The 27,542-nt window shown below is 59.6% G+C and overlaps 2 protein-coding genes across 7 annotated transcripts in view; one reads left to right on the forward strand and one right to left on the reverse strand.

Annotated features, from left to right (window-relative positions):
* Nucleotides 1-1,341: 1,341 nt before the first annotated feature.
* Nucleotides 1,342-26,003, forward strand: MAP7D1 (MAP7 domain containing 1). Of its 6 annotated transcripts, none has more exons than XM_056122758.1 (18): nucleotides 1,345-1,801; nucleotides 16,221-16,547; nucleotides 16,718-16,786; nucleotides 17,878-18,041; nucleotides 18,568-18,682; nucleotides 20,118-20,228; nucleotides 21,243-21,365; nucleotides 21,462-21,628; nucleotides 21,731-21,867; nucleotides 23,099-23,427; nucleotides 23,642-23,819; nucleotides 23,936-24,074; nucleotides 24,194-24,298; nucleotides 24,529-24,582; nucleotides 24,733-24,778; nucleotides 24,878-24,968; nucleotides 25,092-25,285; nucleotides 25,427-26,003. In XM_056122758.1, exons 1-18 carry the CDS (start codon nucleotides 1,756-1,758, stop codon nucleotides 25,435-25,437), a joined length of 2,406 nt encoding a protein of 801 aa, XP_055978733.1. In that variant the 5' UTR covers nucleotides 1,345-1,755; the 3' UTR covers nucleotides 25,438-26,003. The 6 variants fall into 6 exon arrangements, with proteins under 6 accessions (XP_055978735.1, XP_055978731.1, XP_055978733.1 ...); XM_056122759.1 differs by having other exon boundaries at nucleotides 1,348-1,801; nucleotides 24,736-24,778; XM_056122756.1 differs by having other exon boundaries at nucleotides 1,343-1,801; nucleotides 21,243-21,628.
* OSCP1 (organic solute carrier partner 1) overlaps nucleotides 20,854-27,542 on the reverse strand; it is a 188,884-nt gene continuing 182,195 nt past the window's right edge. The window contains exon 12 of the mRNA XM_056122764.1: nucleotides 20,854-20,866. The gene's annotated coding sequence lies outside the window, so the exon portion shown is untranslated. The remainder of the gene's footprint in view (nucleotides 20,867-27,542) is intronic.

Below are 27,542 nucleotides of genomic sequence, written 5' to 3' on the forward strand. Positions count from 1 at the left end.
CCAATTCAGTTTTACTCTCAAAGCCTCACCACCATCAGACTCCTTTATTAGGCACTTCCTATTCTGCCCAGTTCTGTGTGAACTACCTCAGCTGCCCGGCCTTATTTAACTTTTACCACTGGGCCATGCTCCTGATTTTACAGGCGAGCGCTCGGCCTTTCAGAAAATGAACTAGCTCCAGCTCCAGTTTCAGGCTTTCTCTCCGCAAGCAACCTTTCTTAAGTTTTAGGCTGCAAAGCTGTCCTTCTCCAGACCCTCCCAAGACTGCGCAGGCCCCCAGTTTCTCAAGCCTCATGGTACACACTGCACCCAGGTGGCCAGAGTCCCGACCCTTTTGTCTCCCCTGCCCTCCACTCCCCCGGCCCTTGAAACGGCTGCTCTTAGGGCCTCTCAAAGGAAGGAGACACAGGCGGGAAAGGGGGCTCGGAGGGCAGCATAGCCCTGGGCCTAATCTCTGGACAATGGAGAACAGAGAGCTGACCTTGGGGGGGTTAGGACAAAGGGCAGGGACTGGTGGGCAGAGCCCAGGGCCCCTCCTTCCTCCCCTCGGTTGCTGCTGCCGCACCAGCATCGATCCACCTTCCCAGCACGCGCCCTGATCCTGCCCAGACTTGGCTGAAAGCCCCACCGCCTGGCACTTACGAGGGGCCTGGGGAATGCATTCTAGAGGGCTGCAAAGTGGAGCTACTTGGGGTTCAGCGCCTGAAAGGGAGAGTCAAAAGTCCACAAGAGGGACCCTTGGAAGGGCCACAGGAGACATGGGAGGAGTAGTCTGATGAGAAAGGGGGAGGTTCCAGACCAGGACCACCCAGTTTGGAACTGGGATCTAGCAGATTAGAGACCTGGGTAAAGCAGCAGGGCAAGCCTGTAATTACCCGAGGAACAGGCAAGACACCGACCAGAGGATGCTGGGGGGAGGGGGGGGGGCAGCGGCAAAGCTCCCCACTTTTCCCCCGTCCCAGCCATCACCCGCAGAGAGAAAGCCTTAGTCGCCTTAGGGGTCTCCTTGGGACACGGCTCCCCACATTCCTTGGGCGGATTTTACTTGACACGGGTTTGGGGGAGATGGAGACTTGAAGTTATGCCGAGACACTAGAATCGGGAGCCTCCGGCTCGGGTGGGTTTGGGGACTCTCAGACCCGGTCGCCCCCGGGACCCCGCCCCTGCAACTCCCCCCAACCCAGGCGGCGGGTGAGTCACTGAGCGCTCCCTACATAGCCGTCTCGTGCTGCGGCGCGTACCAACGCGCGGCGACCTGGGGGGGGTGCCACTGGACCAGCGTCCCGCAGGCCCCGGGCGCCCCCTGCGCCGCGCCCGCCGCACTGGCATCCCGGGCGGGGAGGCGGCGCTGCAGGGCGGGGCGGGCGCCGAGCGGCAGCGGGGCCCGGCGGGGCGACCCTCCCCGCGCCGCACTTGGTACGCGCCGTTGGAGAGGCCAGGCCCAGCCCCGGCCCCGGCGGTACAATAGGGTTGGGCCGCGGCCGGGACCGGGCCGGCACCGGGCAGGGAACACGATCGCGGCCCGAATCGCAGGCGCTGGGCAGCCGACGCGTCCGAGCTTCGCAGCCACCGCCGACCCCACAGCTTCGACCTTTCACGGAGCGACCCCACCCCCACCCCCACCCCAGCTCCGAGTCGTTGCCGGCCGGGCCGGGCCGGGCGTGATGCGCCGCGGGACCCGGGTCCTGGCCGCCGGCCGCCGCCGCCGTCGCCGCTGAGACCCCCGCACCCGCAGAGCCCCGGGACGCCGCAGTGATGGAGAGCAGCCCGCACGCGGGGCGGGGAGCCGGCGCAGCCCCAGGTATGCGGGAGCCACGCCGAGGCGAGGTGGAGGGCGAGGGCTGGGCCCGGGGGCCGAGGCCGGGACCCTCGGCCCGCCGCGCCCTCGGACACTTGCAAGTTTAAAAAGAAATCCGGCGGCGGCCGCGGCGTCTCGGGGCCGCCGACGCGGCTTCTGACAGCTGCCCCCTCCCCCACCCGGGCGCGGGCGCGCTGCGAGAGGCGGGATCTGCGGGGACCCGGCGCCCGAGTTGGGGGTCACCGTTCCGCTCCCGCCTAGGTCAACCTCGGCGTCCCCGGCCGGTCCCCACTTCCCGATTCACCCCGGGCGGGCCCCGAAGATCCGCATCTGCTGAGCTAGGGCGCCTGTCCCGACCCGGCTCTCGGCCCCCGGCCGCAGCCCTCGGTGGGCACGTGTGACCCGGCCTGGATGTGTGTTGTGGGGTGTCCAGATTCTGAGGCCTCGGAGCCCCGCATGCCGCAGCCTAGGCCCTGGCGCCCCCACCACTCCCAGGCCCCGGCCCAGACCTCGCCCCCCCCCCCCCGCCCCATCCCTCCAGCTGCCGCTCAAAGGGCCTGTTGCTGCGGCGACCCGCGGGGGGTGGGGTGGGGTGGTGGTGGTGGAGGAGGAGGAGGAGGAGGAGGAGGAGGAGGAGGAGGAGGTTGAAGAGGAGGAGGTTAAAGAGGAGGAGGAGGAGGAGGAGGAGGAGGAGGAGGAGGTCTCTAGCGGCGGCTGCCAAGTAACCCGCCGAGAGGCGAGCGGGAGGGGGAGGGGGAGGCGGCATTGTTTGGGGCCAGGGCGGGAGCGAGGCCGCGGGCCGCTCCCCTGCAGCCCGGCCTGCTCCCAAGCCCACCCAGCCCGCTTTGAGGGGAACGAAAACGGTCTCCCCACGGCCCCCTTTCCAGACTCTCTGGGCCCGAGGCTCTCCCTGGAGAGTGGGGTGCGGGCCCAAAGGCCGCACTCCCGGGGCCTGCCACATCATTCCGGGGGGCGGGGGGTGGGGGGGCCGGCTCAGTGAATGCGGCCCCCTTACACACACTCTTTCTCTCCCCACTCTTTCTCTCTTCCTCTTTTCTCTCTCACCCTCTCTCCAGGCCCCAGATCATCGACCATCTCCTCCCCTTCCCCCACTCTCCCTCAGCCCCTGTCCCCGACTTCTGCAAATCTCGCTGGGATTTGAGCAGCTGATGGGGGTGGGGGTGGGGAGAAGTTTCTGGTTGGTGTTGGAGGTTGCTTAGTGTTTCTCGCTTTCTTTCTTCCCGGAAGGGGCCAGTGCAGCCTTGATTACGAAGGGCCCAGGCTTCCTCCTGACTCAGGGGGTGGGAGCCCCATCCCCACACCTCCACGGAGTCCCTCCCTCTCCCCTGGGGTGTGGGCCCTTGGATGAAACCGTGTCTGTGGGTGCGGAGAGCCCCAGACGAGGTGGAGCCGCCAGACTGTGGGTGGGCTCCTCCCCATGCCAGCGTGGGTGCTTGGAGGGGCCATTTTGGTCTGGTCCTGGCTGGTGGTTTCGTGGGGCCGGAGATTGCATCCAGGGCCTCAGACTTGTAAGGCAAGTGCTTGACGGGCTTCCATGGCCCTGGAGGAATGGACCTTGGGTCCGGTCTGCTCAGTTCTGCTGCACCCGAAGCTCACCCGGGGGCCTGTCCTGAGTGAGCAGGTGAGTTCCACCTGCATCCCAGCCCTTTGCACCCCGGGGCCGCCAGGCTGCTGTGCACATGGGGACCCGAAGCCGGTGATAACTGGGCCGCGGTGGAGGGCCGGAGTGGGTGGCTGGTTATAATTAGGGAACTTGAGTGGGATGCCTGGATTGCATCTGAGGACAGGAGTGGGTAGCTTGGCTTTCCTGGAGGGGGCAGGGGGTGCAAACAGGGCCCAGGACTGGGAAGGCGCATCTCGGCACACAGGCCTCCATGGAGTCATATGAGAACCTGGGTCGGAATCATATCTGGGCCCACACAGGGAAGGTGAGGTGCCAGCGGCTCTCTGTGAGGGGCCCCTGTGCCAAGGGCTTCCTGGGGATGGAGGGGGTGCTTCCCACCGGAGCCCTTTGTGAGTCCGAGACTTGGGTCTGAGGCTCTAAGCATGTGACAGGACACCACGAGTTCCCTTTGCACACTGAGCAGTAGCAGGAGTCAGCGTGGAGCAGGGGACAAGTGTGGACAGGAACAAGTGACCGGCGTCCTCTAGCCATGGTTTCTGTGCTGGGAAATGCAGATAGTGTTATCAAGCTCCTGGGGTTTGATGGCAGGGTTGGAGATGATGCACCGAAAGGAACCTGGAGCTCAGACACCCACAGTGCAGTGTTATTATCCTGCTGTGGTTATGTTCACCGCAGCTGGAGCCAGCACGGAGGGATGGGGTAGGAAGGAGATAGGGCAGGAACTGGGAGTCGGCCTGCTTGGGGGTGAGGTCTCTGGAATCGGCCCGAGTCTCCGCTTCATGACTTGAGCCTTAAGATTTCCCATCTCTAGGGAGGTGGGGATATAGTCCATGGGTAGGGTGCTGACCTTGCACACAGCCAACCCAGGCTCGATCTCCGACATTCCCACATGGTCCCCTGAACACCTCCAGTAGTGATTCCTGAATGCAGAGCTAGGAGTAACCCTGAACATTTTCAGTGTGGCCCCCAAACAAACGAACAAAAGATTTCTCATCTCTAAAGTGAGAATACTGCTAGAAATGATCTCAGAGAGACCCTCAGGATGATCTAGATGAACACAAAACATTTGGCTGAGGCCTTGGACCATAGTTAGTGGTCCATAAACGCCAACTCTTTGTTTGTTATTATTACTTTTAATGCCTTTGGAGACCTGCGGAGGAGGTGTGATTAATTAGAACTTCCGGAGGTCACCATGGGATAGCATATGGGGGAGGGGACTAGACAGACTCCACTTGGGTGTCCCTGGGGGTTAGGAGATGGGTGCAGCCAGCCATGCTGATTTGTGCCAATTTGTGCAGATGGCAGGGAAGGGAATCGGAGTAGTCACCCTTGGGGGAGCTCCTGGTGCAGTGGGGACAACAGATGGATTCACACAGGGAGGGACCCCAGGTACAGGGGAATCGTGTGCACCTGGTCTCTGCCGATGGATGGTTTCCCAGAAGAGACTTTGGGGTGGACCTGAGGATCAGGAGCATTGCTGAGACTAGCACGAGGGGCCATATCTGCTGGCAACTCGTATACTGGTTTCTCACCTTCCTTGGGCTGGTGGGCTAGCACTGCAGTTACTCCGGAGTCCCAGTGTGCAGTCACACGTCTGCATGTGAGGAAAGGGCACGACATGAGGTGAGTTCACCTCCCCGCCTTCAGGGTGGGCGTCAGTGGTTGGTGGGGCAGGGCTAAAGGGGGACAGTGGGAGCAGAAAGCAGGAGTGAAATTAGAAGGTTGCACTGGAGGCGGATCTCAGGCCTGACTGAGACTGCAAGAGAGGTTGCTGGCAGCTGGGAATCATGTCCTCGGGTCCCCGCTGGCCTTGGTGCCAGCGAGTGGCCAAGGAGCCAGGCCCAGATAATGCAGCTTTGTGGGCCGAGGCAGCTCTGCCTGGCACTCCAGGGCACAGCCTTCAGCAGCTCTTCGTCACCCTCAGCTGCAGCTCTGGCCTGGCCGAGGAGCAGCGAACTTGGGAGGGATGAGAGAACACAGGTGCGCTAGCCCCCTGTTTTATGAGATGGGGGCCTGGAAAAGACACCTCAACGGAGCAACGTGTCTCGACCCCTAGTTGGTAAGGACCCTCTGTGCCAGGCATGACGCTTTGTACGTCCCTTGCCTTGTCTCCTTTGGTCCTCCCAATGTATCTTGAGCTGGCGGTGGCAGTATTCTCATTTCGCAGAGGCGACTCGAAGAGGGAAGTCACTTGCCTTAGTCACATCCAGCCGGACCTGCCAACTTTGAACCCACGTCCGTCGGACTATGTTTCTTTCCCTTTTGGTTCTTGGGGCACACCTGGTGGTGCTTAGAGGCTGCAGCTCCTGACTCTGTGTCCAGGAATGGTCCCTGGTGGTCCGTAGGGGGCACTGGGGATCGAACCACGTCAGCTATATGTAGTGCAAGCACCTTTGGCCCCATACTCTCTGGCCCACATCCCACAGACTCTCCAGCCTGTGTGCCAGCCGTCTGGTTGAACGCGTCCAGCAGGCAGAGGGAGGCAGGCCCCAACCCAGGGTCCTCTGTGCTTCCTGCCCTTCTGGAGTCTAAATCTGTTGAGGAGGCCAGGACACAGGCAATGGTGACAGTTCAGCCAGTGGCCTTGGGCTGGGATCTCTGCCCTCACTATTAGGCCACCGGGATGGGGTCATTTCCTGCTGCCTAAAATAACAGGAAGTGGGTGCTCCTGATTGGAGGCCGGGAACAATGGCCGCCTCCCTGGCCAGAGAGAGCCTTCAGATGTGCTGTCTCCGCTGGGTTCCTAGCTTTCTCACACACACAAGCCCAGCACGGGCCAGTGTCCTCCCCTCAAGGGTATGCGAAGTCCGAAGACCTCGGGAGCTGGCCTCCCCATTCCAAGTCCACTCTCTCTCTGAGTTCCTGGTTCCAGCTGGGCTCCCCCTGGGTCCCAGCCCCACAATCAGGCTGTTCCCAGGGTTTGTCCTTCCTGCCCACCCCGTGTCCTTCCAAGCCAGATCGTTCCAGGAGGGGAGACCTAGGAGGCTGCCCCCTTTGGGCGGCAGCGTGAATCGTCATGTTAATGAGGGTTCCCAAGATGAATATTTGTCAGCTGGGTACTTACTTATCTCTCTGGATCCTTGGCCTTGCTTGTATGGGGCGCTGGAATTGTGGTGAGGACAAAAGAGACTGATATGTTGAAAGCACTTAGCCGGGTCTGATGGAACACTGATGGATGCTGCTGTTAACTGGACTCACTGTGGGCTTGGTAAAGGAGCCCAGAGGGACAGACCAAGTGACCCGGATGAGACTGGATAAATATACTGGGGACATTGTGTTGCTACGTGCTGTCGCTAAGGCTTCTGTGTCTAGCTCTGTGTGTGTGTGTGTGTGTGTGTGTGTGTGTGAGAGAGAGAGAGACAGAGAGACAGAGACAGAGAGACAGAGAGAGACAGACAGAGACAGAGAGAGGCAGAGAGACAGAGAGAGAGAGAGGTGTCTTCTGTCTTATCTCACACCATTGTGCTATCTCTATTCACCTTGTCTGAGTGTGTCCTTTCTCTCATGTGCCCGAGCCCCTCTTCCTGTCCCCCCTTTCTTCATTGGTCCTCCAGAAACCACTGCAGGACTGGCTGGCGATGCTGGTCTGTGCCTGTAGCCTCTTCTCCCTGGCTCTTGATCCAGGGGTTCACGGGCAGGAGGGGTGCCCAGTTGTACCCCTCCCCATCCCTGATGCCCTGGACAGTCCCTTGCCTTCCTGACAACAATGGGCGACTCCCTTGTCCCTGTCCCCTGCTCAGCTGCCTCTCCTGCCTCCTGCTGGCCGGCATGGACAGGAGCCCGGTCTCCTGCATTCCTGTGCCCTGAGCTCAGTGCTGCCCGCCCCACCTGCACCCTTCACCCGCGGGGGAGCCACCCAGGCACTTCCTTCTCCGGGAACAGCCTCAGGGTGGGGTGCTGGGACCCAGGAGAAATAGTGTGACATGCGGGCTTTGTCATCAGGCAACCTGGGAGCCACATCCTACTCTGACACTGACACGAGCAGTGCAACTTACCCTGTCTGAGAACTTTTCTGAATGGGCCCATCCTGGGTGCTTTCCCTTGGGGCCTGGGCGAATGCAGTGAGATAAGGAAAGTGCCTGGTGGATGTGGGGGCTTCCGTGGCTCGTTTGCATACCTTCCTGGCTAGTAGCTGCCATGGCCCTCCCAGGGCCCTGATGTGATCCAGGAATTTGGGGTTAAGAAGTACGCGAACACCACAACTAAAAGCATGTGACCACTCCCCACCCCCAGCAAGCACCACAACGAGGTGTACATGTGTGACACCCTCCCTCCCCCCCATAGCAATGACAAAGGAAAGAGGAGGGGAAGAAACATTTGGGGTTAGAAAGGCTAAGTTTGGAGCAGCCAGCTCCAAGTAAGTGCCTGCCAAGTAACTTTCCACGGACACCTCATCTGCCAGTCCCTCCATCATGACCCAGCGTTGCTCTGGGGTTACTCCTGGCTCTGCACTCAGGAATGACTCCTGGCATTGCTCGGGGGACCATATGGGATGCCGGGGATCGAACCCAGGTTGGCCGTGTGCAAGGCAAACACCCTACCCACTGTGATATTGCTCTGGCCTCCTTCCACCCATTTCCTCTCTATCTGCCCACCCAGCCCATCTCGCCACCCACCCCATTGTTCACCTCCCAGGCACAGAGCCCCCACTGTGTGCAGGCCAGCCCCGGGTAAGGCTCTGGACTGCGAGAAGGATGCAGCCCTGTCTCTCGCTCTTGCTGACCTCTCACTCCTGGGGACAGGGCCGGGAGGCGGACAGAAAAGCCAGACTGAGTTATCTGTGTTGTGAGAGGAATATTTGGCCCGAAGCAGTTGCCGGGTGGGGGCGGGGGGGGGGGGGGGGGTGGGAAGGGAAGAGGGGAAAGCACTGCCGGCTTCCGGGGGGTGGAGTGGGGGTCAGCCCCTGGGGCATGTGACAGGCCTGCGGTGACTTGACCCTGAGCTGTCTGAGGACCCCAAGTGTCCTTCCTCTTGGAAGGTGGGGAGATAGGACTCCTGGCCCTCCAGCCTTCCTGTACTTTTGCCCTGCTATAACTGTAGCTTTGTGCCAAGAATGAAATACAAACTATCGGTCTCTTATCCAGCTCTTAGCAAATACTTCTGGTAGTTATCAATGTAGCCAAATAAAATCTCCAGCAGCTAATATCTCACAGCTTGATACAGACCCAACATGAAATAAAGTATCCGAGGAACAGCCACGTTTGACGGCTGACAGTGGGAAGGGTGAGGAATTATTTCGGTTCCCCCCTCCACCACATGGATAATTAGCCAGAAGAATGGATTTGGCTTCAGACAGCTTGTTTCAGATAACACTCTCTCGATGACATCTTATCGGGGCTGGCAGAATTCTGAAGAAAATATTTGTATTTAGGGTCAATAGGCGGCCAGGTCCGAAAGGAGACTTCCAAACGCCCTGCTTGTCTCCGGAGGTTTTTCCTGTTACGCTGTGGTGGTAAACACTCATTATTATTTTTATTAACTTCTACCTGAGAGTCTTGGTCTAGGAAGCTGCCCAAACTCAATTAAGATGGAGTTGTTTTGCTTCCCTCCAAGCGTTTATCCCTTTGCAATAAATCGCCTCTTGAATCTACTCTTGGTTCAAATGCTATCTCCTTCTTCAGTCGCCTGCCTTAGGCTAGGGCCGTTTCCCAGTGCCCAGGAGTTTGAGGCAGACAGAGCTGACCGGACCAGGTCTGGGCAGGGCCACCTCATAGGCCAGGAGAGAAGGTTGTTGACCAGAAAGACGCACAGGAGGAGAAATAGTGTAGGGGTTAAGGTGCTTTATTTGTTTTGTTTTGGGGTCACATCTGTTTGTTCTCAGGGTTTACTCCTGGCGCTATGCTCAGGGATCATTTCTAGTGGACTTGGGCGACCATGTGGAGTGCTAGGAGTTGAATCCCCAGGTCGGTCATGTGCAAGGTAAGGGCCCAGCCCCCTGTACTATCTCTGTAGCTCCAAGGGGTTAAGGTCCTTGCCTTGCATCCTACTGACCCTGGTTTGAGTCCCTGTTTGGTCCCCCAAGCACCACCAGGGGTCACTCATGAGCACAGCCTGGATCGGCCCCTGAGCATCACCAGGTGTAGCCCCAAAACTGAGAATAAAATAAAGTAAAATGAAATAGGGCTGGAGCGATAGCACAGCGGTAGGGCGTCTGCCTTGCACGCAGCCAACATGGCCGACCCGAGTTCGATTCCTCCGCCCCTCTCGGAGAGCCCGGCAAGCTACCGAGAGTATTCGATATGCCAGACACAGTAACAATGAAGTCTCCAATGGAGACGTTACTGGGCCCACTCGAGCAAATCGATGATCAACGGGAGGGCCTCGAGCAAAATGAAATAGAAGAAAGCAAAATGACAACAGGACTGGAGAGACAACACATCAGGCTGAGCACAGGCTTTGTATGAGGGAGGGCTGTGTTTGATGCCAGCTCCAGAAGATCTCCCGAGCACCACCAGGAGTGATCCCCAAGCACTGAGCCAAGCGTTTGCCCTGAGCACCACAGGGTGTGGCTCCTCCCCCCAACAACAACAAAATGAAATAGTCACAGTATGACACAAGGGACATATGAAACGTGCTGTGCAGTTTTGTTTTGCCTTGTTTCGGGTCCACGCCTGGCAGTGCTTAGGGCTGACTCCTGCCTCTGCACTCAGGGGACCATATGGGGTGCCAGAGAACCAACCCTGGGTTGACCACATGCAAGGCAAGCGCCCTCCCCACTGTGCTATCTCTCTGGCCCCAAGCAGTGCACAGTGAAGAAATTTATCCTGTCAGACAACCAGAAAGGCTTCTGTGCCAAGCTGAGCTGCCATGTATAACGGGGAATAACTAAGCAAAGGGAAAGGGCAATGCAAAAGCCCTGTGGTAGGAAGAAAAGAAGGTGAGTGTGGCCAGAGGGCAGAGAAGTGAGGAACATGGAGAAAGAGACTCAAGAAGGTGCGGGGAAGAGGGGACAGCGTCTTCATATTCCGCCAGACTTGTAGCTTGGGTTCCAGAATGTCATCTTTATCTTTAGAGCACTGGGAAGCCACAGGGGGCTTGTGAGTGGTGAGGAGTAAGTACCACGAGCAGACTGGCACTGGGAAACTGGTGGCCCCCATGGACAGCCATGTTGGGAGTGGAGGTAGCGAGTTCGGAGTCATCCAGGCAAGCAAGGCTGGCACTGTGTCTGCCAAAGGGGCGTCCATCGGTTTCATCCTTCAGCAGGTTCTGTGGGGCACCTGTGTGCCTCTGAGATGGAAATGCTCACAGCAGAGGCCAGTGTGCGCCCTGCTGGGGAGGTTGCCAGACACTGTTCATGTGGTGTGAGCGTTTGTGGAGAAAAAGTAAGTTGGGAAGGCAGAAAGTAAGTTTGGAAAGGAGAGGGCGGCTCTGTTGCTGGCTGTGGTGGGGGACTGTGGAGAGTTTGAGAAGTGATCTTGGTGCTCAGGCCCAAAGGAGGTGAGGGGTGAGGCTGGCGGAAGCTGAGGACAGAATCCTCAGCCCTGAGACAGCAGCGGGCCTTACTCACCCAGCGAGGAACAGCGGTGGCTTCAAGAGACTGAGGGAGAAGAGGAGGAAGAGCTGGAATCCGGGGGTTCGGGAGCTGGAGAGGGGAAGTATTGGGGTCACTGGGAGCCACTGTGGTGCCTTTGGGGTGTCTCCAGGAGAGGGGGCTAGTTGGAGGATTTTGTTGCAAACGTGACAATCTGACTTGGTTTATTTTTTTGTTTGGTTGCTTGGTTTGGGGACCACAGTTGGCAGTGCCCCAGGGTTCCTCCTGGCTCTGCATTCAGGGATCATTCCTCGCGAGGCTCTGGGTACCATATGGGGTGCCAGGGATCAAACTCGGGTCGACCGCATGCAAGGCAAATGCCTTAACCTCAGTACTTTCTCTCCGGCCCCGATTTGATTTACTTTAAAGGCAGCAGGAGGTCCTTTTCGTGCATGAAAGAGGCGAGAGTGCTGGAAGCAGCACTCGACACAGGGCTGGATTCAGGATGTGTTCTACACACCAAGCCAAAAAGATTGATGGAGAGATTAGATGTGGGGTGTGAGATACGCAAAGATTCTAAAAAGACCCGGAGGTTTGGGGCCTGAGAAACTGGAAGGACAGGGCTGCCATTGAGGGAGAAGGTGAAACTAGGGGGAGGATCAGACTTGCAGGGGAAAGACCAGGAGCTCAGCTGCGGACGTGTAAGATCGGAGGCTGTCTGTAAGGCAACCCCTGGGTGCCGAGGAGGGAGTTGCATGAGCGAAACTGGAACTCAAGGGAGAGGCCTGGGTTGGAGATCGAGATTTGGTTGTCATCAGCAGAGCAGTGGTATTTAAAACCATGAGTCTGGATGAGGTCACCCAGGGAGTGTGTGGAGACAGGAAAGATGAGGTGCTCCACTGAGCCCTCGGGCATCCTAGCGCTGAGAAATTAGGAAGTTAAGGAGGGACCAGTTAGGAGGATTGACGTCCCGGCCAGCACGGCAGAGGCAGCGCCAGAGAAGAGGGTGTTGTTTGCCGCAGCACGCGAAGAAAGTGCCCCAGGAAGCCAGAGGGGAGGCCTGCGTCGCAGGTGGATGATGATTTTGCAGGACAGGGGTCCAGGGCGGGGGGACTGGCGCAGAGGGTTAGGGCACATGTTTCCCTGCAGGCCCCAGGTTCAATCTGCCCCAAGCAGCACCCAGAGTGACCCCTGAGAATCGCCAAGTGTGGCCCCCAAGCCAGCAAAAAAAAAAAAAAATCGGGGCTGGAGAGATAGCACAGCCAGTAGGGCGTTTGCCTTGCACGCAACTGACCAGGTTCGATTCCCAGCATCCCATATGGTCCCCTGAGCACCGCCAGGAGTGATTTCTGAGTGCAGAGCCAGGAGTAACTCCTGTGCATCGCTGTGTGTGACCCAAAAAGCAAAATAAATAAATAAATAAATAAATAAAAATAAAAAAAATCAAGGGTTGATTTCTCAGCTGCTGGATTTAGCAACGCAGAGGCCTTGCGTGATCTTGAGAAGATCTGTGTCATAGAGCAATGGGTGACGGCCTGACACATGTGACCAAGTTGGGGAGAAGGGACAAATGCTTCCAGGTCGGCCCTGCTTCTGTGCCCTTCTAGGGTCAAAGGTGATATACTTCCTTTCCCAGCAACTGGAGGAGGACACTGAGGCTCAGTGTCGTCTGGGCTTGCCCTGGGTCACAGAATGAGCCCTGGTTCTCCGCTCAGGCCTATCCACCTCTGGAGCCCAAGGCCTTTCCGCTCGGCTTCTGATAGCACACGGGCCCAGTCCTTCTGAGCCTCACGCTCTCCCTCCTCCCAGGCTCCCTGTGCTTGGGAAGTAGGGACCGACTTGTGGAGCCGCTCTCCTCCCTGATGGGTGTGATTTGCCTAGGTGTAGACAGACAGCCGCCTACCAGTTTACTTTGCAACACCCAGAGCCCTCACAGGTGCTAGGAGAATGGCAACAAACATGCCCCACCCTCAGCCTCCAAGCTTCGTGCTCACACGCCCAGGCTCCTGGGCCCCGGAGAGGAACGTCCTGGGCTCCAATTCTGCCCAACCATGTAGTAGCTCTACAACCCTGGGCAACAACCTCACCTTGTGGGGTTACATTTCCATGGTCTTAGCTGTGTAATGGGAATAAGAATCTACCTCCTGGGCTGGATTGTGGCTTAGCGATGGAGTGCTTTATTTATTTATTTATTTATATTTGCTTTATGGGTCACACCCAGTGATGCACAGGGGTTACTCCTGGCTCATGCACTCAGGAATCACCCCTGGCAGTGCTCAGGGGACCATATGGGATGCCTGGAATCAAACCTGGATCGGCCGCGTGCAAGGCAAATGCCCTACCCGCTGTGCTATCTCTCCAGCCCCAGCCCCCCCACCACCAAATTTTTTAAACTGTGTCTCTCGGTGTTCAAATGAGGTTCAAGGGGAGTACCCACAGGGTCTCGCTCAGCTCTGGGGTCCCAGTAGGCACTAACTCCATGGTCAGCACTCTCTCTTTTCCTCTTTGCTTTGGGAAGGTGCGTGCAGGTGGCTGGGGAATAGACCTGCAGTGACAAGCAGCTGCTGTGGGAAGAGTTGGGGGGAGCCCAGGGGCTGGCAGCCTGGGAAGGGCCTTGAAAAGACAGGGCCTGTGCTGGGGCTCTGGTGTGGAGCCCAGGAAGCTGGACGGGAGAACAGCGTGAGCCTCAGATAACTCTGTTGCATGGCATGCATTACCTCATTTTGCCTGGGTAGAGCGGTGCATACACACTGGGCCTGGTGACTGACCCTGGGTTCAAGTCCAGCTGCCCTTATTTACCAGCTGAGTGACCTCAAGTAACTTCACTTTTTTTGTTTGTTTCTGGTTTGGGAGCCAAACCCAGTGGTGCTTAGGAACTAATTCTCACTCTCTGCTCCAGGGACCATGTGGTGCCAGGGATTGAACCCAGTCCTCCCACATACATGCCAGGCAAATGCTCCAGCCCTTTGAGCTATTTCTCTGGCCCTACTGAACCTTTTGGTGTTCTTTGTTTGAATTTTTTGTTGTGTGGGTTTTCTTGGGGGAGTGGGGCGGGGGGCCATCCTGATGTTGCTCAGGGGCTGCTTACTCGTAACTCTGTGCTCAGGGAACTGAACCAGGGTTGCCACATGCACATGGACAGCAAGCGCCTTACCCCCTGTACTACCTCTCTGGCCCCCTACTGAATCTTTTTCCTTTGCTTTTCTCATCTGTATTTAAGAGCCATTTATAGTGTCTTATTCATAAATATCATTTATCAGTGAGGACTACAAATGATACAAGTAAAATGTTTTGAACATGGGGTGTTCTCATGAAATAGATAAATGATTATAAACACTCACAGACTTCACAGTCCTCTAAGTTGTTTGCTGTCGGCATTTTGTGGGTGAAAGAGTCACACCTGGCAATGGAGGGGGAGTTTCCAGTGAGTCGTTTTGAGGACAAAGCAGTACTAGGGGTAGAACCCGGGGCTTTCACAGACAGAATGTGTACTCCAAACCTTTGAAATATCTCCTGGCCTCTCCACCCCACTTTTTCCATCTTATTTTTGCAGTGTCAGGGATCAAACCCAGGTTCTCCTACCTGCCAGGCAAGTGCTTTTCTGCTGGGAGCTCAGCCCCTGCCTTGGATCTTGCCTGCATCTTTCTGGAAGAGGAACTGTGACCCAGAGAGGGTCTGTAACTAGCCGTAGGCCACACAGTAAGCTGCCTTCAGGGCCCCTAGTCAGCCACTAGACACTATCTCTCTGAAAAAAGGCATCAATCAACAGAGCGAGTCCATGGGAATGTCCTTTCTCGGTGTCCATGTCACCACTGGGTGACCTCCGGAGAGGACCAGACTTACCCGCAGAGAACCTCGTGAAGCCTCCCACACCCCCACCGGAAAAGCAAAATAAATGCTTCCTTAGAGTCACCTTCCCCAGGGAGCCCAGCCCCGCCCCCCAAGAGAAGGCCAATACGTGTGTCACCCCTGAGCCCCCTGGTGCCCAGAGGGCAGTGGCAGCCTTCACCTGCCACTTGCTAAGACCCACAGGAAGAAAAAGGTGTCGTAGCCGCTGGCACAGGCACGGCTGCGTGAACACTCCTGACACCCCCGCCGACCTGGGCATTCCCCCAATCTGTAGACACGAAAGCGTCTTGTCCCCCAGATCCCTGCCAGGTAAGCAGGCGCTCCCTTCCTGTCTCAGGATGGTGAGTTCACACGCGCCGAAGCCTGCCTTCCTGCTGCCCCGGGTTGGACATGTGCTCACATGCGCTCCAGGACATGCATCCACCAAGCCAGATGACGGCACTCCAGTGTCTTTCACGGGGACCCTAAAGGGAAGACACCTGAGGGTGGTTGGAATAGGAAGCAGAACAATGATGTCGGAACCTAGCCGGCTGCCCATCCGCTGGGCAGTTCTCCTTGTGCCCTGTTGGTGTCCTTGCTCCTGGGCAGGCCCATGGCCTAGCCCTGGCCTTGGCATGTGATGCCAAGATACTGTGCACAATGAGGGAGACAGACATGGACCGCTTGATGTTACCTGGCACAAATCTCCCAGTCTCTCAGATGCTGGCCGTCTCCTCTGCCTCTTTACACTACTCTTTGTGGTTTCTGTTTGTTTGTCGGAGCAAGCGGAGAGTGGGAACACACCCAGTGTGTTCAGACAGCTCGTGGCTCTGTGTTCAGAGGTCACTTCTGGTGGTGTCCAGGAAACCATATGTGGCGCCACGATCGAACTGGGGTTGGCCGCATGCAAGATACTTCTCTGTCTGGTATCTCTCTCTTATCTCCAGATGCTCTTCTCTCTTTGTTTCTTAAAGCGAAGGAGGCCATACCCAGCGGTGCTCAGGACATACTCCTAGCTCTGGACCAGGGAATCACTCCTGGCCAGGCTCAGGGAACCAAATGGGTTGCCGGGGATCAAACCTGGGCCTGCCGTGCTGTCTCTTTTGGCCCCGTCTTCTCTTTGCTAGAACTCTCCTTCCTGCTCTGTCAACTCCAGCTCACCCTGTACTTCTCAAATGGGCTGTGACTCTTCAGACAGCCCCCCCCCCCCCCAAATTGGAGGGCTGCTCGGCTTCCCCTGGACGGAAGGCTCCTCTTGTACCATCTGCTTGCTGTCTGTCTACATGGCTAGGGAGTGGACTTTGCAGGGAGGGACCCGGACTATTTTGTGGAGCAGGCCCTGGCCCCAGGAGGGTCGCAGTAAGCGTGGGGCTCTGCTGGATGAAGAAACAAGCCCGTCGGACCAGGCTGAGCTGCAGGCTGAGCCGAGCACAGATGCTTCGGTTGACTGACCCCCATCTCTTGTGTTGGTCTTCCAGCCCTGGCAGCCCGGACCCCAACAGAGCCAAGACCTTCTCCAGAAGGTGACCCCTCCCCACCACCACCACCACCACCCACGTCCGCCCTGGTTCCCGACACTCCTCCGGATACCCCTCCTGCCATGAAGAATGCCACTAGCCCCGAGCAGCTGCTCCCTCTGGACCCAGAGAGGCCTCACAGCCAGGAAGAGTCCCCTTTCTCGGAAGTGAAGGTCCGAGGGTCCACCCCACCAGCCACAGGCCCGCGGGATGCCAGGCCGCCTCGCAGGAGCAGCCAACCATCCCCAACAGCAGTGCTAGCCGCCGACAGCCCACCCGCCAAGCAAGGTGGGTGACATCCTGGACTGAGGCCACTGGAAGACGCTCCTTTGACCTGGAGAAGATGGGAGATGGGATGCGGGGGAAGGGAGACGGGATGTGTCCTGGTGGGAGAGCCCCAAGGAGATTCCCTCTGAGGAGCCTGCTGACCTAGATATATTCTTGCTTTCTCGGGGAAGATGTAAAGAAGGCAGGAGAGAGGCACAAGCTGGCCAAGGAGCGGCGAGAGGAACGGGCCAAGTACCTGGGTGAGTGTTGGAGTGCCTTCATCATAGCATTTCTCAGCACAGCAGCGCCCTGGGGACACTCCGTGGGGTGTCTGCCGGGGAGGGGGCCAGGGCGACAGTGCAGATGGTAGGGTTGAGCACACGCACATGCACACACACGCATACACGCACACACGCACACTCCCATCCCAACAGCTCTGCTGTGAAGGATCCCCTGCAAGAAAGGGAGGCCCCAGAGATAGTTCAAGAAGCGTCCGGGACGAGGGTGAGACCATGAGCTTCATCCCAGGTGCCCTACAGTCTGGGGTTCCTCGCAAGGGGAGGAAAGACACCGGCGTGCTGAGAAGTGTTTTCTCGGGAAATCCCCAGGCTAAGGGTGGGGAAACCGAGGCTCAGAAAGATGACATCACTGGCGAAGCCGCCCAGCTGTTGTCTGAGCAGTCTAAGCAGTTGAGACTCAGACCCAGAAGCCTCAGCTCATCCCTGACCTACAATTGTCGTCTCACGGAAACCTGTCCGGCAGGCCCCATGGGCAGGCAGGGAGCAGGCATGAAGGAACTCATTTCTCCACCAAGGCAAGATGCCATGAGGCCAAGGGGGCACACCTGAGCTCCCCTCCAGGGAAGCCCCTGTTCCGAGGCCTGGCCCTGTTGAGAAAGCCCTGGGTGCAGGGGAGATGGCTCAGAAGGCTGGAGCACCAAGGAGTAGCGGGGTGTGTCCCCAAGCTCCCTAACCGCTTCCCCCCAGAAGGAAGCAAGCCCAGAGCTGGAGAGATAGTACAGCAGGTACTGTCGTTGCACATGGCCAACCTGGGTTTAATCGCTGGCCCCATACGGCCTACTGAATCTTGCCAGCAGTGCCCATGAGCATAGAGCCAGGAGTAATCCCTGAACTCATCCAGATGTGGCCCAAAACTCTGCTCCAAAGAAAAAAAAAAGAAAGCTCTTAGATTTGCTGGGGGAGTGGGCGAGAGGGGCACGTAGGAGCAAGTCTTGCCCAGGGCTGGAGCAACCAGGAGGACCACACGTGGGGAGACACATTTGGCCGACCCCGCTGCAGTTTAAACGCTCACACCGCCGCCCGGCCCTCCGGGGGGGGTCCTGTCCCCACAGCGGCCAAGAAGGCGGTTTGGCTGGAGAAGGAGGAGAAGGCCAAGGCGCTGAGGGAGAAGCAGCTTCAGGAGCGCCGAAGGCGGCTGGAGGAGCAGCGGCTGAAGGCCGAGCAGCGCCGGGCGGCCTTGGAGGAGCGGCAGCGGCAGAAGCTGGAGAAGAACAAGGTGTGTTTGGGGGCGCCCTCTACCCAGAGAGGCGCCGAGCAGCCTGCGTGCGCGCCCACCCACTGCTCACGTCAGCCTACTTCCTGCCCTGGTCGGTTCCCGCTTCACATGGCCACCTGCGCCCACTCTAGGCACGGAGCTAGCTGGGCAACTGGCAGGCACATCTGTAGGCAGGCAGAGAGGAGGCTACAGCCAGAGCCCAGGTCAGGGCCCTCAGCGGGGTGGATGGGGGTGTCACCGGGGAGCCCCAGGCAGGGAGATTCCCCACCCCGTTCTCAGAGAAAGAGCTCAGAACACCCAGGAAATGACTCAAGAATAGTGAAAAGCTCCCCCCAAAACAAAGCAGCTGGAAGGGAAAGGTTGCAAACGGTCCTTAATCATAGCCAGGTTCGGTAATCTTGGTTACCTGCAGTGAGTCAGGGCAAGCTGGGGGAGGGGTGCGGGACACTCACTGGAGAGAGGGACCTTTCTCCAAGGACACGGAAGGCGAGCAAGCCCAGACCTCTCCCCTGCCTCTCCCCACCAGGAGCGCTACGAAGCAGCCATCCAGAGGTCAGTCAAGAAGACCTGGGCGGAAATCCGGCAGCAGCGCTGGTCCTGGGCAGGCGCCCTGCACCACAGCTCCCCAGGACATAAGACCAGTGAGTGGGCCCGCGGGGCTGGGGTGAGCGTGCAGGGCTGGGGTAGGAGGAGGAGGGTCAGGGAGCACCTTCAGAGCCGGAGCTGGCAGTGCTCTGACGCAGGTATGCCTTGCTTCATGTGACTTATCTTCTGGAATGATCTGTGGACCCATCGATCCCTTGCCAAGGACTTCTCCCTCACTCAACTCAGAGATGGATTCTGTTCCTCTGGATTTGCTCTACAAACCCCTCATTTCTTAGAATGAACCCATTTTCAGAATGAATGCGCCTGCCAATTATTCTTAGTTGATGAGCCATCTGCACACAGTAGATCAGAGAGAAATGATTCCCTCTCCCCTACTCCGCCCTCCGCCCCTACCACCATCACCACCATGAGCCTGTCGTAGAAGGTTGATTTCTCCCTCCGGGTCTTCGTCGTGTGGCCCGTCATGGAATTTGCTCTCATTCTTTGCTGGCATGTGTGCACCCCCGGGTTTGGATGTCTCTCTGTAATGGCAAGGTTCAGAAGCTCTTAGCTGGGTATCCGTGGACATGTGTGCTCACGGATCTGTGTGTGGTGTGTCTCAAAAACGTGTCTCACTCTGCTGGGTCCGTGGCCCGCTGGACCTCGGCGAGGGCGCCCCGCGTCAGACAGAGCGGGGTTAGGCTCCCAGCTCTGGCTCTCGCGTGTTGGTGTCTCTCTGCCTCCATCTGTAAAATGGGGATAACCATGCCACTTGCCTCCGAGATTGTAGGTAGAGGTGTGGGAGGATCAGTGAGGTGACGTGTGTGTGGTGCCCTGCACCGTACCCGGTCCACGGTAAGCACCCAACAAATGTGAGCCGTGCACACCCCACCAAGTGGCCTGCGTGTGTCCGCGCCTGCCTCACCGTCCGTCTGTCTGTCCGTGGGTGTCCGTGTCCGTGCATGTCGGCGCCCGTGTGCATGCGGGTGGCCCTGAGGCCCTCTCTCTCTGTGTGTCTGCACCTGCATGTCTCCGTCTCTGTGTGTCCCTTGGACTCTGTGGACCCGTGCGGGTGACTTGTGACTGTGGTTCTTGTGGCTGGGAACGGTCCCTGCATTTGTCCCCGTCCCTGGCGTGGCCGTCCTAGCGTCCTGGCTGGGTCGTGGCTGCTAGTGCCAGTGCGGGGTGGTTGTGGGGGTGGGGTGGCACCACCCGGCCCCCTGGGGATGGCTTCCTGGCCAGGCAGACAGTAGCTTCTCTAGTTTTAGTCCATCTCCTTCCTCTGCTCCCTCTCCGTCGGCTCCCCCAGTGCAGGTTGCCTCTGGTCCCCCACCACCCCCTTCCTCCCAGAGCCAAGTCTGCCTCCCCCCCTTCCCTAGTCCACCCACTCCTCCCTCTCCCCCTGCCCGCGGAGCACCCTGCATGGAAGGCCTCAGTGCCCCCCTGGCTCCTGCCCGGCCCGGCCCTAATGCCGTGTCTTTTCCCCTCCAGGTGGGAGCAGGTGCTCCGTGTCGGCAGTAAACCTGCCCAAACACGTGGACTCTATAATCAACAAGCGGCTCTCAAAGTCCTCTGCCACGCTCTGGAACTCCCCCAGTAGAAGTAAGAGAAGGCCCAGCCTTACTCCCCACAGAGCCCTTTGTGGCCCCCACCAGAGCTCAGGACCCCAGAGCCACCCACATTCCAGGTCTCCCTCCCCTCCTACCCCACGGGGGGCCCGTGCCCCTTGGGGGAGCCGGCGTTGGGATCTGGGCCCTGCGGACAGAGGTGTGCCCTGCAAGAGAGGGGAACAGAGACAAAGGGCAGCGTCCTAGCAGGCTCGGGGCGGGGGTGGGGACGGGCCGTCTGCCTGGCTCCGACCACAGCCAGCTGGCCCAGCTAACCTCAGGCAGGTGGCCTTGCCCCCAGGACCGCGCTGGCCGGGTGCTGTGTGTGGAGGCGGGCCCCTGCCTTCTCTGTCTCCGGATTCCCAGCCATGGCCTTGGCAGCTCCAGTTGGGGCCCACCAGGGCTCACCGCGCCCAGCGTTTCCCACCATGCCCTGGGCTGACAAGTGAGCTCAGCAGGAGGAGTTATTTATAAGTTTCTGCGCTGGTTTATTTGGTTGCTCTGTTGCCTGGCAACTGAATCAGCTGCTGTTACCAGCCCCACCTGACTGAGGCTTAAAAATAACCCAGCAGCTGAGGGGACAGAGGCGGGTGGCCCGGGGCAGCCAGGCCCTTTGCCCTCAGCCTCTCCCTGGCACTGCGTGCCAAGCGCTGGGCTTCTCCCGAGTCAGAGGAGCGCGAGGACCCTCTGCGCCATGCATTCCCAGGCAGACCCTCTGAGCGGGGGAGCCCTACTGTGGCACCCGGGAGGGGCAGCGAGGGGGCCTTCCACCGACCGACCCTGGGGGGCTCCTTTCTACACTCCCAGCTCAGAGCCCTGGCAACAGGGAGAGCCAGGCAGAAAGCTGCCTTGGGATGCGCTCGCCCGCGCCCACGGAGGAGGTCGGCCCCGTGTAACTGGGGGCGCTCCCTGGACGTGGCCCGGGTTGGCACCTGTGTGCCCCGCCGCCTGCCTGCCTGCCGGGGCCCTGGCGGCGCGGCTGACGCGCGCTCTCCCGGGCTTCTTCTAGATCGCAGCCTGCAGCTGAGCGCCTGGGAGAGCAGCATCGTGGACCGTCTGATGACGCCCACCCTCTCCTTCCTGGCACGGAGCCGCAGTGCCGTCACACTGCCCCGCAACGGCCGCGACCAGGGTAGGGCCGGCGGCCCCGGGAGAGCCCCCAGCAGGGGCCGGGCAGGGGCCGGCCTCGCCTGTGGGCCGCGCCCCGACCGCACTCATCCCTCCGCAGCCGTGCCCCTGTGCCCGCGCTCGGCCTCCGCTAGCCCCCTGACGCCGCCCTGCAGCGCCCCCCGAAGCGGGCACCGCTGCGCTCCCTCTGGGGAGCGCGCGGAGCGCCGCAAACCCAGCGCGGGCAGCAGCCCCGTTCTGGTGCGCAGGCGGCCCGAGGCCTCGCCGGTAAGTGCTCCCGGGAGTAGGCGGGGAACCCAGGGCGAGCCCCAGGGCGAGCGTCTCTCCGGGCGCAGCTGACCTCTGCTCGCCGGGCCCTTCCCTCGATAGGTGCAGAAAAAGGAGAAGAAGGACAAGGAACGGGAGAACGAGAAGGAGAAGAGCGCCCTGGCCCGGGAGCGCAGCCTCAAGAAGCGCCAGTCCCTGCCCGCCTCTCCCCGCCCGCGCCTCTCTGCCTCCGAGCTCAGGTGGGAAGCGCCCCCACGCCCAGGCAGCACGCTCACTCCTGCACCCCTAAAATGAAACCTTGAGGGCAGATGATTTGTTGGGGGGCCACAGCTGGTGGGCGCCTCCTGGCTCTGTGCTCAAGGGGACCACCGGGGGCCAGGGCTCAAGCCCAGGGCCCCGGCATAGAGAACGTGCAGCTCAGCCCTTGAAGCCCAAGAGCAGATGTTTTCCTTTCCTTTCATGTAATTAATTTGGCTGGGGGAGGCCCACACCGAGCAGCGCCGAGGCAACTCCTGGCCTCCATACTCTGGGGTCACTGCTGGCGGTGCTTGAGAGGCCAAGAGGTGCCAGGGATGGAAGCCAGGCCTCCTGCACGGAAAGCATGTGTTCAAGCCCTTTGATTTCTCTCTTAGCCCTTTTATGTTTTGTTTTGTTTTGTTGGGAGGGAGTGGTACACCCACTATATGGGATGCCGGGGATTGAACCCAGGTCAGCAGCATGCCAGGCAGGCACACTGCCTGCTGTACTACCACTCCAGTCGTTCCCTTTTATGTTTAAAATATATACTTAGTTGTTTGTTATGAGGATCACGCCAGGCAGTGATGGGGGGCCACAAGGGCCCTATCCCACAGTGCCGAGGGGTCATGCAGCCTGGGGATCAAACCAAGATCTCGCTCACACGTACAAGTGCTATACCTCTTGGACCATGTCCCCAGCCCCAGTTTATATATATATATATATATATTAGTGTTTCGATCATTAAAATGACCGAGTGCGTAGTGCACTCAGCAGTGGTTGGAAAGAATGAGTGGGCCTGCCAAGAACTGCTCTGGGGGACCAAAGCAGGCCTTGGTCTTCCCCTTAATCCTTAATCATACTGGGTGTGTGTGTGTGTGTGTGTGTGTGTGTGTGTGTGCGTGCGTGTGCGTGTGTGTGCCCTGTCCCCTGTCCCCTTATTCTTGAGCTTAGTAATCATATCAGGGGAACGGAATGGTAATATAGCAAGTAGATTGCTTGCCTTGCATATGGCAGGCCTGGGTTAGGTCCCCAGCATCCCATATGGTCCCCTGGGCCTTACAGGAATGATTCCCAAGGGCAGAGCCAGGAATAAGCTCTAAGCACCACGGGAGGATGGGGGGGGGTGGCAAACAAATTATACCAGAGATGTGTGTGTGTGTGTGTGTGTGTGTGTGTGTGTGTGTGTGTGTGTGTACACTGCCCTCAAGGTCTAACCTAATCCTTTCTTCTCAGTCCTAAATCCAAGGCCCGACCATCCTCTCCCTCCACATCCTGGAACAGGCCTGCTTCACCTTGTCCCAGCCCGGGGCCAGGCCACGCTCTGCCCCCCAAGCCACCATCCCCCCGGGGCACCACTGCATCGCCCAAAGGGCGGCTTCGGAGAAAGGATGAGTCCAAGGAGAACCCCAGTGTGGCTGGGGCTGAGGACAAGAACCAGATCAAGGGCAGGGCTGGCGACGGGAAGGAGGCAGCGTCACCCGCCTCCCCGGCATCCTCACCCGCACCCTCTCCTACCCCTGCCCCACCCCAGAAGGAGCGACCCCCAGTGGAGAGCTCTGCAGGTGGGTAATTGGGGGGGCTGGCAAGGGGACTGGGAGTGGGGGACATAGTCTGCGATGGGATGGGGGCACAGCAGGTGCCTGTGGACTGGGTGCTAGGAGACAGCCCTGGGAGGGGGTCCCTGTTCCCCTCTCTGAGCTGGCCCCAGGAGCTGGGGAGGGGACCCTGGGTCGTGGTGGTCCTGCGTTCACTTTCCGGTGTTGCCTCCCACACCAGATACTGCTGTGCTGACCTCACCCCCAGCGCCGCCTCCCCCGGTGACCCCGAGCAAGCCCATGGCGGGCACCACGGACCGCGAAGAGGCCACCCGGCTCCTCGCTGAGAAGCGGCGCCAGGCCCGGGAACAGCGGGAGCGGGAGGAGCAGGAGCGGAGGCTGCAGGCCGAGAGGGACAAGTGAGTGCACCCCCGTCCCCCCACCGCCCCACCCCACCCCTGCCCTGGGCCGAGGGCACCCCGCCCCCCGTGGGAAGCAAGCGGCAGAAGCAATAGCGAGGGAGTTTCTTCTCCAGGCAAATGCGGGAGGAGCAGCTGGCGCGGGAAGCTCAGGCCCGGGCGGAGCGCGAGGCCGAGGCCCGGAGGCGGGAGGAGCAGGAGGCCTGCGAGAAGGCCCAGGCCGAGCAGGAGGAGCAGGAGCGGCTGCAGAAGCAGGTGCGGGGCGGCGGCGGCGGCGGGCTGCGCGCGGGCGCCTCCTGGTGGCCGGCTGGGGGCTGGCGCAGCGGGCAGGCGGCAGGCCCGCACCTACAGCTCTGGGTGGGGGTCTCTGGCAGAAAGAGGAGGCTGAAGCCCGGTCCCGGGAGGAAGCAGAGCGACAGCGGCAAGAGCGGGAAAAGCACTTCCAGCGCGAGGAGCAGGAGCGGCAAGAGCGCAGAAAGGTGGGCTGGGGGCGGCAGATGGGGCTGGGGGCCGGTGGGCACCTAGGAAAGGGGTCCGTAGGGCAGGGGCAGCTCGCCTGCAGGGCGAGATGCATTGGGAAGTGCTGGTCCCCCGCCCGCAAAGGATTGGCAGGAGCTGCCGCTGGGGGCCCTGGGACCCCAGGTCCCAGATGGTCTGGTCGGGGGAAGGTTGAGGACCGGGACTGACTCACACTGGGGCCTCCACACAGCGCCTGGAGGAGATCATGAAGAGGACTCGGAAGTCAGACGCCACGGAGACCAAGGTCAGGATTCCTGGCAAGCCGTGGAGGGGCGGGTGGCCGGGTAGGCAGCGCCCTGGGTGGCCACGGAGGGGCTGAAAGGGGGAGCGGGGACAGCTGTCGGGCAGGCGGGGCCGGAGCGCCGTCCTGTCTGACTGTCCTTCCTCTTCAAAGCAGAAGCAGGACGGAAAGGAGGCAAAAGCCAACACCTCGAGCCCAGGTAAAGCTCCCGCCCCATCATCTGCAGCCCTCGCCCCGTGCAACCTCCAGCCCCACCTGGTGCAGCCCCTGACCCCTGGGCCCTGTTTCCTTCCCACAGACCCTGACAAAGCCAGCGAGTCGCGGTCCTCAGAGTTGCAGAAGGAAACGGGACAGAAGGAGGCTCTGGCTCCCCAGGAGCCTCAGTGGAGGTACCAGCTCCAGTCCTGAGGCCCCCTCCCCAGCCTCCTCCCTCCCAGCCAGCCGGGCGTGGGGGGGGCACCTAGAGCCGAGCTGGGGGTGCCTGGGCCTGAGCGTCTGCCCCTCCCCCACAGCCTGCCGAGCAAGGAGGCGCCCGGGTCCCTGGTGAACGGCCTGCAACCTCTCCCCGCGCACCAGGAGAACGGCTTCTCCTCCAAGGGACCCTCTGGGGACAAGAGTCTGGGCCGCACACCAGACACGCTCCTGCCCTTCGCGGAGGCAGAAGCCTTCCTCAAGAAAGCCGTGGTGCAGCCCCCACAGGTCACAGGTGGGGCTCCCTGACTCCCGGGCCCCCTGCCCAGGCCCCTTCACAGCCCACCCTGGAGACGCCCCCGCCCTCCACACACCACCGCGTGGCGGTGGGGCAGTGTTTGGCCCTGACTGTTTCCCCCTCCTGTTCTCCCCTCAGAGGTCCTTTAAAGGGTGACCTTGGCTCCAGGCACAGCGCTGAGGGCTCCTCTGTGTCACCTACCAGGATGTCTGAAGAGAAGGAAACGGAACAAAGCCGGAAGTGGCCTGGGCGCCCGGGAGGGGTCCTCTCTGTTGTTTTTAATCTGCACCTTATAGACTGATGTCTCTTTGGCAGGAGCCAGGTCCTGTCCTCAGTGCATTTGTGTGCTCACAGGCACAGACACCCCCACCCCCATACACACACATACACTCAGCCTCTGGGCCTCCTCTCGCCAGGAGGGGTCCTCCGTAGTATTTGCCTTGGTTCGGTGGGGTTCGGTGGATGTGAATACTGTAAATAGCTTGAGCTCAGACTCCTCTGCGTGGAGGGGCGGGTGCAGGAGGTAGACCCTCCCAAGACTCCCTGGGTAGCTCTCCCTCGCTCTATTTAACTGTAACTGAGGGGGAGCCCAGGAACGGGCTGGGGGCACCTGGGGCCACAGGTTGCTTTAGGGGGATCTGTGCCTCCTGCCCTCGCCTGGAATCAGTGTTATTGCATCTGATCAAATGTCTCCGGAAATAAAGAGAGAAAACTCTGCTGGTCCTGTCTCTCCTTGAGGCTGGGGAGGGGCTGGGAGCACATGCCCCCAAGTTCTAACGAGAGCAGGAGGAGCCGGGATCTGGGGGTACCAGCCCTACACCCCCTGCCTGTGGCCTGCCACCTGAGTCCCTTCATCTAGCAAGCATGCCTTGTCTGTGCGGTGGGGCTGTGAGGAAAAGCTGTTTGTTTTTTATTATTATTACTGTGTTGGACCACACCCAAGCAGTGCTCAGGGTTCATTCCTGTCTCTACTCAGGAATCACTCTGGCAGTGCTGGGGAGATCATATGGAGTGCCAGGGGTCGAACGGGGCTCTGCGTGCAACTCCAGTGCCTTTCCCACTGTGCTATCATTTGGGCCCCTGTTCCTCTGGTTTTGTTTCTTGTTTTTTATTGTTGTTGTTGGGGGGGAGGGTTCACCTGGCAGTGCTCAGAGCTTATTCCTGGTTCTGAGCTCAGGCATCACTCTGTAGGCTTGGGGGACTGTATGGGGTACAGGGAATCAAACGTGGCTTGGCCCTTGTGCAAGGCAAGCGCCCTGCCCGCTGTGCTATAGTTCTGGCCCCTGTTCGCCTGTTAGGTTTACAGTCCAGTGGGCGAGCATCACAGCCACTGTGGATTGCTCACTCAGCACATCCCAGCACCCCTGCCCCTCCGTGCCAAACAGAATCCTGATTTGGTTCTCTTCCCTGTGGATCCCAGCCTGAGGCAGAATCATGGTTGTGATGAGCAGAAAGTTTCAGGGGATAGTTGTGAGATCGTTTCAGAGGAAAGAGAGGTAGTACAGAGGGTAGGTGCCTGCCATGTCCAGGGCCAGCCTGGGTTTGATCCCCGGCATTCCCTGTGGTTCCCCTGAGCCTGCCGGGAGTGATTCCTGAGCACAGAACCAGGAGTGCATGTGAGCATGGCCCAAAAGCAAACAAGAAAATGATAGTTTCAAACACTCCTGTGGGCCAGGAATATGGCTCAGTGGCAGAGCACTTTCCGTGTGAGGTGAGGCCCTGGGTTCCATCCCGGGCATTGCCAAAAAAAGAAGAAAAGAAATAAACCAGCCCCCTGATGAGTCACACGTGACAATTCCAGACCACAGAAGAGCCTGGTGGAGCTTCTCAGGGAAACTTCCTCACTTCCCAAAGCATGCCGTGTGGGAACCAGCCTCTAAGATGGCCTTTCTGTGTCCCTCACTTCCTGCCGTTCTCACCCTGCGTCGCCGCTCCTCCCCGTGGCACGCCCAGGCGGGGCCGAGTGACCCACCACGGAATGCAGCAGCAGTGACGCCGTGTAGTGGTGGTTGAGACTCGGTCCAAAGACTCGCAGCGTCTGCCCGGGCAGCTCGCTAGGGGCCGCTCCCCCTGGAGGAAGGCAGCTGCCACCTCAGCTCTGCAGAGGCCCACGTGGCCGCTTGCCCACAGCCCCTGCAGAGCCCAGAGACAGACGAGGCCAGGGCTGGCCGACAGTTCAGCTCTCACCTTAGAGAGACCCTCTGCCAGGGTCCACGTCCTGCACCTCCCCACTCTGGCCCTCAGGAACTGTGAG

Source organism: Sorex fumeus, unplaced genomic scaffold (genome assembly GCF_029834395.1).
Source record: "Sorex fumeus unplaced genomic scaffold, SorFum_2.1 ptg000047l, whole genome shotgun sequence".
Classification (NCBI taxonomy): Eukaryota; Metazoa; Chordata; class Mammalia; order Eulipotyphla; family Soricidae; genus Sorex; species Sorex fumeus.

Coding starts and splice junctions, on each gene's coding strand:
- MAP7D1 (XM_056122756.1), top strand. CDS start 1,756: ATGGAGAGCAGCCCGCACGCGGGGCGGGGAGCCGGCGCAGCCCCAG. Junction 1,802..16,220: donor GGGAGCCGGCGCAGCCCCAG/GTATGCGGGAGC, acceptor TTGGTCTTCCAG/CCCTGGCAGCCCGGACCCCA. Junction 20,229..21,242: donor CTGGAACTCCCCCAGTAGAA/GTAAGAGAAGGC, acceptor GGCTTCTTCTAG/ATCGCAGCCTGCAGCTGAGC.